The 18,568-nt window shown below is 44.6% G+C and overlaps 1 protein-coding gene across 1 annotated transcript in view; it reads left to right on the top strand.

Moving 5' to 3' along the window:
- The window catches only part of INSRR (insulin receptor related receptor), a 736,218-nt gene that overhangs the window by 549,510 nt on the left and 168,140 nt on the right, over positions 1–18,568 (top strand). The window contains exons 12-13 of the mRNA XM_086945015.1: positions 7,794–8,059; positions 14,737–14,873. Coding sequence (XP_086801141.1) covers positions 7,794–8,059; positions 14,737–14,873 — 403 coding nt within the window. The remainder of the gene's footprint in view (positions 1–7,793; positions 8,060–14,736; positions 14,874–18,568) is intronic.

Raw genomic sequence — 18,568 nt, 5'->3', positions numbered from 1 at the left:
TATTCAGACTGAGACAGTGGACACAGAGTAAAATCTGCAGGCGCAGGGCTGCTGTCTCTCATCCTGAGTGTGAGGTTATGCAAGGGAATGTCAGTCAGCCTAACAGAAGACGGCTGCGCTAGGAAAACCGCATCATGGGGATTGCATATTAATCATGTTAGTTACTGTTCCTCTTCATAGATGGCATACAAAGTGCACACTCTGCCCAACGCATTAAGGCCCCTTCTCAAATTAAACACCAGAGCCTTGTTTGACTTTTTGCAGTGTGCATATTTATTAAGACAAGTTAGCAGGTCAATTACTTCATTGACCTCCATTTCTTTATTTAAAGTCAAACTTATTTGCACATCACAGTATTAAGATACTCACACATATACATATTCACTCTTTTACATCCCATTCTCCAATGGGCTTTTGGTTGACCCTCGGGTTGCGCCAGCAGGCCACAACCAAGTTAGCCTGCTTTCCTTAAGTTAACCACCTTCCGGTCAACAGAGCCGCAGGTGAATAATCTGCCACCACTTGTGGCAACCAGCGACTTCCAGGGTAGGGCTAGAGAAGCCAGGGCCACCAGCAGGTCAGCCCCAACTCTCCCACCAGCCCGGAGCCCATGATGATTTAAGAACCTGTTCAGAGGTAAAAAGTGGCACTGCCCAAAGAAGTTCCCATGATATTCTAGTCCAGGACCCCGCTACCACCCCTGCCTGAAGCCCTACTTTTAGGGTGGGTGGGTGGTTGACTTCCTCCTGCGACGTCCGACTCCTGGGCGGTCAGCAAACAAAGAGGGGGTCACTAAGATGGTCGCTGGCTTTTAAGCCTTGCGCCCTCTGACTGACGTGTTTCCGCTGGTCCCCTTACTTTCACTTCCTGGTCGAGTGACCCGGAAGTGATTCCTTAATTAGGCGACCCTTTGGCTGCCACTAACGGCGCCACGCCCTTAAGGGGGGTGGCGCCTTGCATTATTATAACAGAGGTTACTGTCAACACACCACAAAGTAGAGCGGGACAGGCTGGAACAAAGTACGATATAAAAGGCATTTTTATTTAGCTATATTTGGGTCAGTAGTTATGGTGCGCAGGATAATTTCTTTCTAAATATATTTTTCTATAAATAGTTTGAGACGTTATCTCACACTGCTGCGTGACTGCAGTAAAATTAAAATGATGACCTCCGACCCCGCCTTTTGATTGCTGAGTGAGTGAGTTGCAGGACTGGACTCTGACGAGGCAGGTGACCTGGCAGTATATAAACACCCATAACTCGCAGCCCCAAGTAAGTGAGACTGGGCCCTGCATGGCAGCTCGTGATCAGCTGCTTGCAGTCAGTGCCGGTCATGAAGGTCTGCCCTGGGCATGGCTGTAGGCTCGAAGCTGCCGGCGAGCTATGACCAAGTGTGTGCTGCCTCTTTGCCCAAAATGCCCGGGGGTGCTTGCTGGTGTCTGCCGCAGTTAGTTTTACTTCACCCTCGGCCAGCCAACAGCCACGGCTGTCCTTCGCTTCTGTGCAGCAGCAGTAACTGGTAGCGTCGGACAGTGGCTGTGGGGAGGGGCAGGGTACTAGTGGAGGAGGCCTTCCTCCTCTTGGGACGCATCTTTGTCCCGTATAGAGTGCATCATTTATGCGGGTGTTGGGAGTGGAGGGAATTTATTTTTGGGGTCTGAGAGAGTTATTTTTCTTCCACCATATTTTCTTCCAGAGCTAGAGAGAATTACATAAAGGGAGCAAGAAGGAGGCAGAGGAAGATCATGGAACAGTGACAATTGGAGATAGCAGGAATGAAAAATAGCCTGCAAGAGTGAGCTAAGGAGACAGGAAGTGTAGGTTGATTGAAGAAAGAAGCATGATGTGGGATCATGGCACACCGAAAAATTATACGCGTATCAAACAGGGTAATGTTGAGACTAGCATTTGAACAGAGCTCAGCAAACCTAAACCATGTAGGATAATGGAAAAAAAACAGAACGAAAGCCCAGATGCTCAAATGGGTGTAATGTATTATATTGATGTGTTTCCCTGGTTTTCATTGCTTGAGTTTGTTCACGAGAAAGTGTCACTCATGTTCATTAAAATGTCACTCATAATTAAACTGAAATTATGAACATGTCACATAGCAATCTGAAACCTTGGTAGCTATGGTTTGTGTCTGCTGCCTTGATTCTGTAAATGCCCAGAAGTGGGTCCAGAGCCCCCCTCATCATAAGAACTTAAGCTGTACCTCTCCAGTGACGCACAATGTCCCTAAAACGCCCCTGGGGTTCTTGTGTTCGAATGGTGTGCGGCTTAGCAGCTTTGGCTGGGTTGTTCATTTTGGGGCGTGGCATATGTGAGCAAAAAGCAACGCAATGGAATGCAGCCAGATTAATTACAAATGATTCTGAGTGAGTCAAGCAATTTCAGTTCTCACTGTGCTGCCATCATTTCTATTGAAAGGGCAGTGTCTGTATTCTCAGCTTAGTTTTAATGTCAGTGGGGTGCTGGTCTGCTGCCATAGCACGTTTTAATGTCATGGAGTGTTGCAGGCTGCCATTGTATGGGGTCCTTAGTTTTAAAATTAGTAGGGTGCTGGCCCAATGCCATGGCCCCTCAGTTTTACTTAAGTTGAGTGCTGATGTGCCACAGTATGGGAGGTGTGCTAGCCAGCTTCCAGTCTTTGGGACCCTTAGTTTTATTGATGAAGGGGTTCAAGCCTGCTGCCGGTGTGTCCTCCCCTAGGAAGGACTGCAGACCTGTGGCCCACTAAGGTGCCTGGACTCCCCTCCTTAACTCCAGCGGATGCAGAGACCTGCTTTCTGCTCCTTGGAAGGACATTGCTGTCGGTTCGGGGATGGTTGGGCTGCAGCAGCACATGCTCGCACAACTTAGAAGGTTTCGAGCACAGTGACAGAGGCAGGCGACTCTTGCTGCTTTGGAGGACTTCAATTTAAATATTTATCAACCCAGCACCTCTCCCATGTGATACATTCCACCATAAATCGAAATTGGTCTGCCTCACTCATTGGGGCGCACTGTCACTAAATAATGCACATGTGTAGCGTTGCTTGCGACCAGTACACCCACCTCACTGCTGCCCCTTTTCCAATCCCCTCTCTTGTTTCCTTTGTCTTATCCCTGCCTAAAGACTGCCGGGTTTTAGCACATACAAACACTGACACATGCACATAGGTTACTAGATCCAATCTGACCCAGGATGCCAGGGATTAAAATACATTACCATCTGTCCACATTTTTCGGAAGGCTACATGCAAGGAACATCCAGTCTCCATCCAGTGCCTACACAGTGTTTGTCTGCGTTACACAAAGAAATGAATACAATTTGCAGTCAGCAGAGAGGCCTGAAATTAAATGAGCAAGGGAGTCTGAACTGCTTTCTTAACCCCCTGAGGATGTATGATGAACACTGGTGGATAGCTAGAAAAGCTTGCACTACACATAGGCAGTCATTACCACTAGCACCACACTGGCCCAGTATCTGGCGTCAGTAAAGGAGTGCCAGGAGGTGCCCATGCCCCAGATACATTTGGACTGCTGCCCATGAGCCCCACTACCAAAGGGGTTGAATGTCACCTGAAAACCGATACAGAAAAAACAGACACTGCACCTTACTAAACACATTTATTATGTGGAACTACCTATCACTGCAGGGCAACCACTGTATGTAGCAATACAAGAGCCAACATGTTTAAATATGACTTTCTGTGCATTTACGTATCTATATTTGTATATACAGAAAGATATACAGACATAAAAAGTCAGTAAAAATGATTAAAAAGTATATTTCTATTATAAATATATCTGCACACACACACACACACACACACGTGCGAGCACTCATGCCCACGCACGGCAACACATTTTTTTTTAAAGACTGTTTCTCTCTGCCTTTCTTTGGAGGGGGTCACACTAGTTTTATCTGTGGCTTATTGTTTACCCCATTAAAAATCTCTTTTTGTGATGCCACCAGGCTCAGCCACTATCCGCACTCTACTATTAGGAAGTGGCGTTGAAGTTTGGTTATATAATGTGCCATAATACAGATGTGCAATTTTAAAAATATGCACACTGGTACTGTTATTATTCTTTATACAAATCTCGGGTTGTCGTGGACCAGTGATGGACTCTCCTGGTTTAGATCATCAATTAAGTAAGAAGCAGGTTTCCCAGAGCTGTTTACTTTGTAAGTAACAGACCTCTAAGGCTTCAGAGACAGAGGATACAAGAAAATCTGCCCCTTTTCATCTCTCCAGTTTAAATTTTTATGTGAAGGGTGGTTAGGAGATTGGCCTTGTTGGGTGGCGGTCTCTTCATTGGTCGCGTGGGACGATGGTCAGTTCTATATCACAGCTTTATAATATGAGGAAGTCACTTTATTCCGGATTGCAGAAGCTAAAGACACACAATTGATGGTCACCAGGCTTTAAATTACACTTATCAGTGACTGCCTTGTTATGAATCATCCATAGAACTCCTCGGAAGGTCTCCTGGAAAGCCATGCATAGTACGCCTTACCGTAATCAAACCATCATAAAGCAATAGCTCTTATAAGAAAGACGCTACGATTCATGGACAAGTCAGATCTGTCTAAGCCAGTCAAAGCACGGAATTGCACGTCTTTACACATATGTTCAGTTTCGTTACATGAAAAGAACATTCGTTGAAGACAGCTACTAGATTTGAAACTTCTGTGACCGGAAGGGGAGGGTTCCTGGGAGCTGGATATGAAGAAAATGCTCCCATAAAAACAGACATAAGACTCTCGACAAAGCATCTTCGGCATACAGAAGGAGACGTTGTCTTAGAACCTATGGGTCGATGTCTACCTAATTCTGATTACTAACGTGCTCTGCGCCTTTTTAATCTTTTTAATCATGTTACTGATTTTTCGAATCACTCTCTTGTTGAAAAGCATTTTCTGTGAACTTGCTTCTCGTGTGCTCTGACACCCAAATCAAGCAAGCAACGACACATCACTGACCTGGTCTCATCCTACATAGATCCGACAGGATAAAAGGCATATATTGTAAAATCCTGCAGGTCACTCCAGTGAGTAGCCAGAGAACCAGCGCGATCCCGTGCAATTCAACCTTAAACTATAACTCCCACAATGCAAATCCGACAATTGAGGGCTTATCATTATGGCAACACACCCAGCGTCCATCTTTGGACTTTTGCAGAACGCCGTAGGCCTTGACTGGGCTGGACGGAGGTAAGCGGTGCGCCTTTGCATTCGTTTCGGCTTCTGCCAGACTCCCGGTTTGACGCGTATACCTAATTAATCTCTTCCGCTTTTCAACAGCGGTAGCCGATTATGGGTAAGGATCAAACGCCGAGATTAAACTAAAAAAGGAAAATACGTCATTTCCACGCACCGACTCTGGCCAAATGAAGGTATGTTATCCTGCAATGTTTCTCACGCCTTTAATGGCCATTAACAGACACAAGCACTCCCACGACATTGCTCGCTTTTCTTTACACGGCGTCACTGGCCACAATACAATTGAAGCCCACCAAAGAAGCACATTTCTACATAACGGCAGCCGCCAGCTTCATGTAAGGAACCAGCTGACGGTATGCCTTCTTTTTCATTTTTTCATGACCTTGCACTAGCGCAGACACATGTTGGCATTGTAATAATGGTCATTCATCGCTTTTTAGGTGGCCCCTGTCCCTGGACTGCTCCATGAGTACTCCTAGACTGCACCTACAGACTTCCTCTGAATTTGCTTCTATTGTACAATGGTAGGTCTTTTTCTGAGTGTCACACACTAGGGAGCGCAGTCTTCTGTCACAAAGATTAAAAGTAGTCTCCCTCCTTTTTATCCCCTACAGACAGACTAATTGTGCCCTGATGAGAATCCGGGAAACAACCACCTGGATTCGAAACGCGTCGGCCAATTAGAGAGGATTATTCACGATTTATTTCTTCTACCAACATTTGCTGGTTGTCAAAGATTCTTAAATTCATTTTTTCTCCTTTTCTAATTTCCTTTCTTCTTTCAAACTTTTTTACGCTTTATTCACTTTTTCCATTTATAGGAATCTAGTTTATCATTCAATGTTGTATATGTTCAATTTTCCTGTCTGAGTCAGATTGTTTTTGATTTTGTGCCTTATGATGTCATTCAGTTTGTAATACATTTGTGTACAGAAAAGTATAATGACTTTGGTTGAAACCTAAAATGTAAATATGTCTTTGTCTGTTTACGATGTCCTGTCTTTGACAAACTTAGTTTAATCCATTGAAATTTTTTTTGGGTATAAATAAAAATAAAAATACCCAGTTGATAACGACAGCTAGCGTGTTCACCTTTCCATAAATGTGGATGTAAATGTAGGTGGCGGGGCAATTTTTGCTGTGTCAATTAATCAAACATCAGCCATGGTTCAGGTTCCCATAAACGCCTGCATATGTTCAAGCCTGCATGTCTTCAGTTTCTTCATCATCTGCCATGAAATTCCTAAAAAATGCGTAGCACATGAAGCTTCAAGTATATTTATACAATATGTTTAGCTGCACACAGTAATGTAACATAGGTCAAATTTTTACGCCTGAAGGGATAACCGGTATTTATTATGGTTCCCAACCTCTCCAATACAAGAATGTGCACGCCCTATGCAAATCACTTACTATCGCAAAGCCACTTCTAAGGCGTGGTGTACAGATAATAAAAATCACAAATTGCTAATTTGACTAAAGAAAAGGGCGTCGAACAGGCCCATGTTGACAAAGTAGCAGCTGCATTTTTGTGGAAAAGGTTATTTCTCTTCACAAACATGATATATACATATACATTTGTTGGGGGAAATTGGTTTTAGATTTTTTATAATGATACTAAGTTGTGAGCGGCCAAAAATCCCCTTTTCCGGACTAACTGGCTTCACCATCACTATAGGGCTTACAATATAGCATTCTGTGTGCTGGTGACATGCATTATGCAGAACCTGTGCCATGACTGCCAAATACATTTTGGGTGGGATGGGAAATAGGTGCTAGAAAGAACTCAGGAGCCGTATAAATGTATTGCTAGAAACAGTGGTTTTACCTCTGTTGCAGAATGTTACAATGGGGCAGGAGTATCTCTGAAAGGGGTTGGAATGATAGACCTCAAGCCAACAGTGGCATGGGCATGATCTGCCCTGGGAATACTCATGCCCGGATTACCAGAGTCTTAGTTTTTCCTATTTCACAGGGGAATGGAAGTTTCTGCGCTAAAGAGGATTTAGAGGTACTCAGTAAAGCTGGTTTGTCATTTTTTGGGGATATTATGTTTTGCCAGTAAAATCTTGCAGAACGCATCTGGGGAAAAGTGCAAGTTAAAAAGGAAAGACTTGTGGAACACTGATTTCCACAGTCGTTTGGCATTTCATAGGTGAAAAACTGTACTAGTTCGTTAACACTGCACCCAGTTATTACCGTACAGAATCAGGCAGTTTTCCTGCATCTGCTGTAAAGCGGACCTCTTGATGAAAGTCTGCGTGTAGTCTTATTACGAAATTTGATTTTACATTAAAGTGTACTAAAGTAGAATTTCAAAATGTATACTTTAGGTTCCATTGCTCTAGTTTCATAACTCTGCTTAAACTTTGCCAGTGTCTACATTCTTCATCAAGGGCATTAACTGACAAAAGCTGCCTCCACTGTTGATCAATACTGCTTAGTTGAAAATGTGTCCAATTTAATAGTTTATTTAGAATCAATACCTGGAAGCTATATAGATTAAAGACTTTAAAACCTTGTGAAAGTCAGCGGAGTGTTATGTGGTCTGCTGCCATCTTTCTTCTTTCTGTTCTACAGACCAGCCCGGAGGCGGCGGGATACCTCAATGGTAGCTGTTGGAGGTCATCCGTCCCCCAATGGCTCCGTTCCAGAGAATTCAGTGAATCAGACCACCTACATCGATTTCCCCATCAATCAGGACAAAGTCTTCCGGGACCGGATGGTCATCTCCAATCTACGTCATTTTACCGAGTACCGCATTGACATACACGCCTGCAATCATGCGGCGCACACCGTTGGATGTAGTGCGGCTACGTATGTCTTTGCCAGGACCATGCCAGAACGTACGTATTCTATATACACTACAGTTCCTCAATATAAATCTGTTTTATTCACAATTTTTCTTTAGTTTGAGCCTCATTCTAGTTTTAAAGATTGCATTTGCCTGTGGCATAGATGAGATTTGGGGCAGGATTACAAATTGGGTAAAATATGGTCCATTCCCCCCCGAACTTTGAAATTACAGAAAGCAAGGAGATTAACAGCTCTTGGTCCCTACTCATATCATAGTGACTTTCCAGGAGCTACGAAGTACTTGAAATTATGAGAATTTGGGGAATAACATGCAGGAATTAGAGTTTATAAATCTGTGTTTTTGCCCAGTGTTTTACTCACAGATTTCAGCCGCTCTGTTGCCACCTCTTTGGGGTGACTGTGGAGTGATGCCCTTGGCAGTAAAGTGGGTGGACATCAGGAGGTGGAGAGGGACATTCCTTCTGCCATGACTCAATGCCTGTGCAGGATTCCCTCACTTGAGAAAGTGCTCATATAGCATTTTTTCCCTGAATCACAGATTCGATCTGTTTGAGGCTCGCCCTGAAACTGTACAATGAGTGAGCTGCCTATGCACGAAGAGGACGCAGATACATGGGGTTTCAAATACGGGTTTCAATGGGAATCATATGGCGTTAGAAAACAAAGGGAGTCGCAGGTGCTGGTGTCTCGTCTCACCAGACAAGATGTTAACAAGCATTTGCAATGCAATAGGTCTCGCAGTTACGCGAGTTTAAGCTATTGGCATTGTAAATAACAATGCCTTTTATTTATGTTTTTAAAAAGAAATCAAAAATAAAAGGCATTGTTATTTGCAATGTCAATAGCTCAAACTCGCGTCCATGTGAGACCTATTGCATTGCAAATGCTTGTTTTCTTTTCTTTGGTTGGATTTAATGATGAACTTTTTAGTAGCTGGGGGATCGATGCTTTTTTCGACTCTGTGGAAAAGTTGCCCAATTTGATGATGTTGCAGCCCAGCAGACCGCGCAGCTGTCTGGTTTGCTAAAAACATCTTGTTATAGTTATATTTGTAGAGGGTGGAAGAATGTGAAAGACAACAAGTGCACCTTGAAGAGGGTTGGAAGAAAGTCCAACAGACTAAAAACTAGAGGTTAGGCACAGTATATGAGGTATCACGCCCAATGTCATGCTATTTACAGAGATGCACATCTTCCAAGATGCTCCTGCGTCATGGAAGAAAACTCCCACACACGGACGGGACCATCACCTCACAGAGAGAGAAGCCAGACAGGCAGCACAACAACAGCAGCAAACAGGAGGCACCGAAGTGTGAACTCTAGAGGAATGGAAGCAGACAAAGCAGAAGAAAAAAGTACAAGATGCCAGATGAATCGGAAGAACCGAATGTACAATGCAGATTCAGACATACACATGCGCAGTGTGCAAGCATACTTGTGACTTTTGGTGTAGCGAAACGTTGTGACTTTGATACCCATAAGAATAAACATGGGTCACTTTAAATTAGATAAATACACAGTGGCCGCTGCAGCTGGCTGCATTCCAGTTACCACTTAACAGAAGTCAGTTGACCAAGAATACAAAACATGTACGAAACAAGCATTGGCCGCGCGGCTATCTGCGTCGTGAAAGTGAAAGTAATTGCGGCTGTAAGGTTGCCCGCAAGATGGTGCCTGTGCTCTTAGTGCGGGTAACCACTCGCTGGTGGCCGGAGAAAGCCCTTCAAAAAGCCAGTTACTAAATGTCTCGCTGACAGCGCATGAGCGCTGGATCAGCGAGACCTAAAAAGGGGCTTGAAGGTCACTTTCTAGGCAAGGTTAGCATGAGCAAGAAAACGTCTTCAGTGGTTACAGTTACATAAATGAAGATAGACATTTCCATTCACAGTAGGCTAATGCAACAAAAGTCTAACTGTTTTACATGCGTTGCAAAGTGCCAGCGTATTGCCACGCCCCTTGAACATGCCCCCTCGCATGGAAGGACATTTAATTTATTTATTTATTTATTTATTTATTTATTTATTTATTTATTTATTTCAAAGGTTTTATATAGCGCTACTGGACCCGAGAGTATCAGAGAGTATTAAACCGGCACAGAGCGTGTTCGCGCAGCTTGCGACTGCAGGTTGCTTTACAGCTTTACTAGCTGTAATGAAGAGGTCCAGTAGCTGAGATGTAGTTGAAGTAGGTGTATTTAGTCTCATGTGTAGGTTATAAAGTTCATGTAGAGCAGCCCCACCAGGAGCAGCCTGCCTGATACTCATCCCATACTCCATCTAGTAGAGTGCCACCCGGCCACTACATGACCATTCCTACACACCGCACCCCTCGTGACTGGCTCGGTCCGAGGATATATAATAAAGGGGCCAAGGTTACATGTGACCCTACGGCCAAACTAAGAATACGAGTGCAAGCGTCTCTGTTCTGCTCCATTCCAGGTCTGCACCACTGTTTAGGTCCTAGCCCTCTACAATGGCCTCGAGGGTGTGTATCCGGACCCTCGCCTGCTACCTTGTCCCGTTCCTGTGACCATCAAGCAGCCTGCCGGCCGCTTACAGGGCCAAGGAGTGTGTGCACTCCCAGCAGCCGATTACTCGCCTGACTCACCCTGCGATGATCCTGACAGGCCATGCTCCCATCCGTCACCGACTTCATGGAGGAGTGTAGCTGTGAGTGCCAGCGCTCCCGCCGCACGACTCGCAGGGGTGCACCCCCGGTGCTGCATCTCGTGCACGTGCTGGGCAGGCATTTTGGCAGTGACTCACCCCGGCGTGCGCCAAGCACGTCTGCCACCGCGGAGACTGCCTCCCACGTCACAAGTAGATCGGCCTGCAACTCAAAGCCTCTATACCACAAAGAGGCCTATCGTTTACACACGTGGCTCCCAGCGTTGGCCCGGCCAGCAGACTTCCCAGGACACCGACCCCCCTGCAGTGCACCAAAGGTACTGAACATTACCTGCAATGAGGCCTGGGGGGCTGAGGAGGGTGATTCCAAAGGGGCAGAGGAACACATCACCAAGAAAAAAAAAGAAAACTTCTATGAGGGAGAGAGACTGTGCCATGATTATCAGCTCACACACAGCACAAATTAGGCCTGGACACACGTCTGTGTCACCAGACGTGCTGAGAAGGAAAGTATCACAGTGCGCAGACACGTGCAAGAGGGCGCAGGCAACAGCGGGAGCCTTGTACTACAGCAAGTACCAACGCAAAACGGTGAGGCATCATGGGTGATGACCCAGCAACAGGCAACGGCTCCCCATTCACATGCCTCGGTGACCCCTCTGCCACCTTTCAGCCAGCTAACGGACCCAGCCACAGCGGCACCACGGTGGAAGCGCTGGGTGGGAGGCCTAAATCACTACTTCACCGGAACCCGTGAGAGTGATGGGAAAGTGAAGCGATCGCTACTCATGCATTTCAGAGGGGACGAACTATATGAACTGTTTGAGTCACTGCCTAATACCGGCACCGATGACGACTATGAGGCCGCGATCACTGCTCTAAACAAGTACTTCGATCCACAGATTAATCCAGACTACGAGCGTTTTAAACTACGACAGGCTCGACAGACGAAGGCAGAAACCATGGACTTGTTCTATTCCAGACTCAGGAAGCTTGCGGTCACATGCACCTGAATAGATCACAATGATGAGATTAGAGCCCAGCTAATCTCAGGATGCAAGTCCGTTGCACTGAGGCGCCTCATCCTGCGACAGCCAGGCATCTTGTTAGATGAATTCCTGATACTGCCTCTATCCCATGAGCTGTCTGATAAACGCACCCAAGAAATGGAGGCAGTTCGGATATGACGACCTACAACGAGGTCAAGGGCCTGTCATAAAGGAAATAACGTACAGTAGCAGCTATATTTTTAATACCACATTTCACTCCCTAATGGTAGTATATTCTAAATTAAACCTCAATAAACTTAAGAAAAGCATATTCTTTGATCTTCAGTGTCGCTCCCAACTAAATGTTCTAATTTCTATTACACAACTTTCTATACAGAAAAAGTGCAAGGAAACTAAAGGCATACATAAACAAGAAATAAGACACGACACATGCAAGACCATAGAGCAGAGGTCTTCAATCTATGCGGTGCAACCCCCAGGGGGGCTGTGGAGTCCTGGGAAGGGGGTTGTGCATTTCCAGGCCTCACTTCAGCCTGAAATCTAAAACATGTGCTCTTCTTTTTGAAAAACATGACTCTTCATTCCACTTGTTAAAATGCTTCAGTTGAAGTTAATTGAGTCTCCTGTGCTGTGAAATAAAGAGGCTGGGCAGACAGGTAAAGCAATCCTTTGTGCCAGGGTACTTGCATGAAATATAAATGTGCGTTATGAATGAATCTGCAAATGTAAAAGGTGCATGGGATCAGTTCTGGCTTCATTTGCTTTGTGATGGGAAAGATTTATTTTATGGAGTGGTAGTACAAAGAGTTAACAACTGGGCTGTAAAGTGCATGCTTTTAGTCACCTAGTACCCCTGAAGAGGTGTTGAAGGACTAGTTATGAAAATAAAAATGCATTACTTATGTTCTGGTATTACTCAAATCTACATTTTGGATGCTCCATTTTTCCACAGTTTGTAGCAGTCTATCTTATAATGTGTGTAATGCAAGGATAAAATAATGACTTAACCCCTTCGCAGCGGGGGTAATTCCCCCGCTGTGCTGGGGGCGCGCACAGCGCCCCGTGCTCATTACGAGCTCAGCTCATCATGAGGCACAGTGCTTGTATGCTCATGACGAGCTGAGCTTTTCATGACCACACCCGTTTCTGTGGAACGTTCAGCACAGCAGGGGAATTATCCCCGCGTGTGAGCTCATGACGAGCTCAGCTCGTCATGAGCACACGAGCACCGTGCCTCATGAGCTCGTCATGAGCATAGAAGGTGTTAAATATTCACTGTGCTTTCTGTCACCGGCTCTGACCCTGTAGCAATAAAATCCCACAAGTCACTATTCCCCACTGCACCAGCCAAATTTAATTCTGTTGCTCCCTGATTACACACAGACCTATGCAGTGCATTCACTAAAAGAAGTTTCCTAATGTACTACAGAGCATTTCCCACTGAGTAACAATTTCTTTTAATGTATTTTTCTTTTAAGCTATAGATATGGAGCAAGACAAAGTAGAACAAGTCGCTGCCTTGCCTTAGCCTGTCAAATAGGAGTTCCATGGGTATTGCGGTGGGTGTTCCCACTCAACACCCATGGTTTTTGACGCTGCCCCATATTTACAAAACCATGTAAACCTGGGGCAGCACTAAAACCTTACGCCTCCCACAGCAGGCATAACGAGGAGAAATGGTTTCATGTTGTCTCGTGTTTTTTCCTCTTTCCATTTGTGATGTATTCTGCAGCTCACATAGAAAGAGAAAAACCCCTCTTGGGATTGTTTTTGTGCAGGAAGGTGTCCCTTCCTGCACAAAAACAATCCTGCCTACATAGGCGCTAGGCGGCCATTTGTGTGACAACGCAGGGGGAAAGGACAGGAATTCACCATATTTCATAAATAAGGTGCATTGCTTCCCTTTCACATTGGTATAGGCCAGCGCAGTGAGAAGACATGCAATGCTGCCCTATGCAATTCCTCATAAATGAAGCCCTTTGTTTTCAGCCACACCTTTGACCACGCTTCCACGCTCACTGACCTTTGGTTTGATAAACACTGTTTAATATTATTACCCCACTGTAAAAATGATTTGCTATGGGAATTGGGAGCGTTTATGGTTGTTCATAGTTGTCAATGGTGAGTACCAAGTTCTAGAAATTTCTGTCAGGAGGGGGTCCTGACACCTAAAAAACTTTGAGCGGGGAGTCTCGGCATTAAAAGTTTGAAGACCTCTGCCATAGATGGTACTAGACTGATAGGGATGTGGTGAAAGCTAGCACTGCACCCCTGCCTGGTGATCTTTCTGTATGTGAGGACATGAGTGCTGTAATTTCCACAGCGTATCAGAAGTTGGCAATACTACCTTCCCCATATGTAATCTGCATCCATATATGTTTTGTCTACTATAGCAGCAAAAAGTTAACACTCTGCAGCCATCATCTTCTGCCTTCTTTAGAATTCTATTACACATTTCAAGTGGGAAAAGAGGTATGTGATGCTTTGTTACTTTCTGTACATGAATTGGCATGAATGCCAAAGTGTTATTGAGGTGCATCTTGTCCACCAAAGGTGTCAGAAAATAGCAAGAAGGGCAACAGATGGTGTCTGCGAAGTGTTAACTCTCAGCTGTCAAATTGGTTGAAATAACATCGGAAAAAATGAAGTGATTGGATGATTCTTGGATTTTGCTTGATAAGTCTTCCAGGAGCGTAACAGAGGCCCGTGAGGTGCATGGCCCCCCACCCAATCCTCCAATTGGCCGCAACCCTTACGGGGGCCCTATTCAGCACAACGTCGACAAAGTAAGATATTGGAACCTCGACGCCCCTCGTGGCATCATTTTGGAGTTGTCACAGGCCTCAAAAGTGTACTGATTGGATCTTCCGCCTTAGGGAGGTGTCCTTAGATACTCTGGATCCAAAGAATATGCTGAGTGCGGACCAGATATTTGGTAAGGAGTCAGATGGATTAACTGACATCCAATGCAGAATCCTGCAGCATAGATTCTCTGTGATATTGTGTATGACAGCAGGAATGAAAGATGCCTATTAAGGTGTTATATTTTAAACTGATCAATTTTCCCCAGCCCTGGCAGACAACATACCTGGAAACATCACCTGGGACCACATCAGCAAGAATAGCATTTTACTGAAGTGGAACGAGCCGCAGAACCCCAATGGACTCATCTTGAAGTACGAGATCAAATACAGTCGGGAATCTGAGGTACTAGATTACAATCCTTTTTTGCAGGGCTTTCAACTAATATGTAAGTTATCGCAATTCATTCAATCACAAATTGAAGCCGTTATACAAATTAAACCTCTTTTAAACCTTGTAGGTCTGAAAGTCAATATTTACCAGATAAAAGATCTGATTGGAATTTTTCTCTCTTCAGATTTTGGTGTCGTTTATTGTTTGAATAGATGTCTTAAAAAAAATTGTACAAGTGGAAGTATGTAAAGGTACTGGTTTTGGCAATTTTCTGGAAAAATATGTGTTGCATACATTGGCTGAATTATGATTCAAAACTGACAGTTTAGGGTTACAGGCAAAAAAGTAAATATTTTATTTCAGGTAAGCCCGTTGTAGACAAAAAATGCATTTATTTCCAAAACCTTTTTTTTTAATGATGAATGTTAAATCAATTACATAATTGTATTAATTTGTATGTCTGTGACACACACTGTATTTATGCCTCAATTATAGCAAATTTCCTCAAACCAATAGCTGTATTACATATTTACCATATACAATGCAAAAAGAAACCCATTTCATGCAACATAAGCAGAATGTGTTTTACGATCTGTTAATGGAGGCTAGTTTGGTAGGACAATCGATCCACCCAGGCACCTCATCTAAACCATTCATTTAAGTTTAGTATCTTAGATTAGCCATTGATAAAAGTGGTTTCAAGGATAATAAAGTCACTTCTCTGAAAACAAGCATTGTAGATGAGTTAACTTTGATAAGGTTGTTTAAATATCATCTAAAGCCAAACAATAAGAACTATCCCACTTGAATTGCAGAGAGCTAGAGCTTTTCTGAAACTTCCAAAATGACTGTCACTACTATATTGGGTTTTGTTGAAGCCTGACTTTGAGAAATAGAGCACTCAATCAAAAAATGTGCCGGAAACCTTGGAAGAGAAAATAAATCGCCATTGTAGAAAAATGTATTCGCTTTTGAGTGCTGCCAGGAATTTGTCTTTTTTCGTGCCCCAAGGCTGTGATGTCTCCTAGAAGCGTGACTTCCGGTAGCCAGTTACAAGACTATTTTGATTTGTGCAAGATTACATGTTTTCAAAAGCAGCTCTCTGAGACAGCCTAACTGTATGAACACGCCTTCTGGCGCTACAGTATTTACAAAATCAGCTGCCCACCTTAACCATTGTGTGGTAACCTCTACCACCAGGCTAGACCCCCGTGCTCAGACCATGACTAGAAAAGCAAAGGTGGGTCTCATATGGTTCAGCAGATTGTTCAACGGGAACCTTGTGCTGATCAAATGCAGCGACCACTAAATTGCAATAGTGCAGGTCACAGTCTCAAAGGGATAAAATCCACAACAAATAACGTTGGAAAAGCTACATCAATAGATCCAAAAACGCGTACTTTGCCTAATTCCTACGCAAATCAACCAATCAGACAAAGGACATTTTCTATTTTAACATGAACTCTCAAACAAAGATGCTTTACAAAAGACGCCTTGCATCTGTAAACAACTCCACAAAAGCCTACTTGGATTTATTTTGGTGTTAAAATGCCTAGTTCATAAATCATTTCTTTGTTTAAATCTGTTTAATTGGGTTTTCGGTCAACAGTGCAGACATACACAGTATATATATCACATTTTGTATCAGCCAATTTTTGGAGGGTTCCAAAATAGACAATATATTAATACAGATGTAACTGAGCATGTATGCGCCTCACATATTGATCTTTAATATCATCTGCAGTCCTTCCGTATCAAAATACATTGTGTTTGTCAACCCAATAAGTGCCAACAGTGTAGTGTTCTGCTAACAGGGGAGGGGGGGTAATAATGAAACAGGACAACGTAAAACATAACAGGTGATTATGTGCTGAACTGGAGCTCTTCCTGGTCCCCCATATCAATGTGTCTCTTTTGCTTTTGTTTGTAAGGAGATTCTGGTGTATGCCCTAAAGCCCATGTCAGATGGCGTACGGCGATGCATGTCAGCCATGAACCCTTAACTACGCCTTCGTCAGAGCCTGCATTCCTCCCCCAGTGCGCGCTCCGGGTGCTGGTGTCAGTTTGGGGAAGCGTGTCTATCTCGGTGCTGTGAATGCTTTGCAGCTCAGTCAATATCGCATCCCAGCTTGTAGCGATTGGTGTCTTACTAATGCCCAGTGTGTCCTCCCGACGCAGTGCAGTGCTCTCTGCTTTCGCCCATGTCAGCAATGGGTGCCACCATGCCAATATGTGAGGGTGCTCAGAGGCCTTTCATTTCATGGTTATCAGCCTCTTAGAAACCGCAAGTCCTAGGTCTAAGAAGCGGGGTGTCACCTTATGCTTATTGCTCCTACGGTAAAGATGCAGTATATAGGTTTCCCACTCAAAGGGAAGGGTGCGATCCGTGCACTGGGAAAGGGCGTCCACCAATCCCTCCAGTATCCCCGCAGACTGCGGCACTCTCCCAACATATACAACATGTCGTGTTTATAAGGTGGCAGTTGGGGCAGGCAGCGTCAATGTAGTTAAAATATCAATTAATTTTAGCCGGAGTGAGGGATGCTCTCTGCACAATATAGAATTTTACCTGGCGGAAGCGCATATTCCTGGGGATATGTACCAGGAACCTCCAATACCAAGGCCCACTCGGGACTCGTAAATGGGCGATTCAGGTCCCCCTCCCAGTGAAGTGGCAGTGGTGTTAGTGTGATTGCGGTGTGCTGTCTAAGGGAAGCGGCAAATCACCGCTTGAGATGTCCACCTCACCCCACCATATGCAAGTACTGGATTATGAAATGTGTTGGGGCTCGCTGGTCATGTCTCCCCATTTAGCGGCAAGGGTAGGCAAGAGCAAGCAGTGTAGCAGGAATTGGCCTGGGTGCAACGTGTCTTCCTCAACTAGTGTAGGATATGGTATTAGGGTGCCCTTCCGGTAAAAATCTCCCATATCCTGGATCCCAGCTTCATGCCAACCATGTAGTTCGGTGACCATGGTTATGGCGTGTCCCCTCCAATGGTAAAGCAGGTACATATGGTCTCACATTTAGGGGGATATACAGGCTCCTACGATAACCTCTGAATGCCACATTGAGCAACAAAGGCTCCTTTCAGTTTCGAGGGTGAAACCGCTTAGTAAGTGGCTATGGACCAGGGTGGTTATGTGGATGCTGTATCGCACAGCTGGCGATCAGCCAGTCACCTAGCCACCCATTGCAGCTGCGCCGCTAGGTAATACTGTTCCATATTTGGTGCTGCGAGGCCTCTTTGGTCTGTAGGCAGGTAATGTTTCTCAATAGATACCCGGTGCCGAGAGCTACCCCAGAAAAAGTCTCTGATTGTCTTTTCAAGTGTATGTAAAAGGGGCGGGAGCATGTATAGGGGTACATTTGCTAAATACTATAGGAATCGTGGAAGGATCACAATTTTTGTGAGGGCCACCCGGCCTGTTACTGACAGCGGGAGTGTGCCCCGAAGGATATTTTGGAGCAGACAGCCATCATTGCTGTGCCTAGGTTTCCGTCCAGCAAATCGGATTGTCTATATATTCCTATGTCCGGGTAACATTACATTGTATGTATACCCCATTCAGTATATAAATCGTGTCTTAACATGCATCATTGCAAGGCTATAAACATGATTTTGCTGCATTAACCCTCAGGACCGACAAGGCGGCAAAGTCTCCTAGGGTGTGTGCTTGTTGTGGAGTGATCAATGGGATATCTCTA

Source organism: Lissotriton vulgaris, chromosome 12 (genome assembly GCF_964263255.1).
Source record: "Lissotriton vulgaris chromosome 12, aLisVul1.2, whole genome shotgun sequence".
In the NCBI taxonomy this organism is placed as follows: domain Eukaryota; kingdom Metazoa; phylum Chordata; class Amphibia; order Caudata; family Salamandridae; genus Lissotriton; species Lissotriton vulgaris.
The sequence above is the reverse complement of the archived record's forward strand: the minus strand, read 5'-3'. Positions and strand labels throughout refer to the sequence as shown.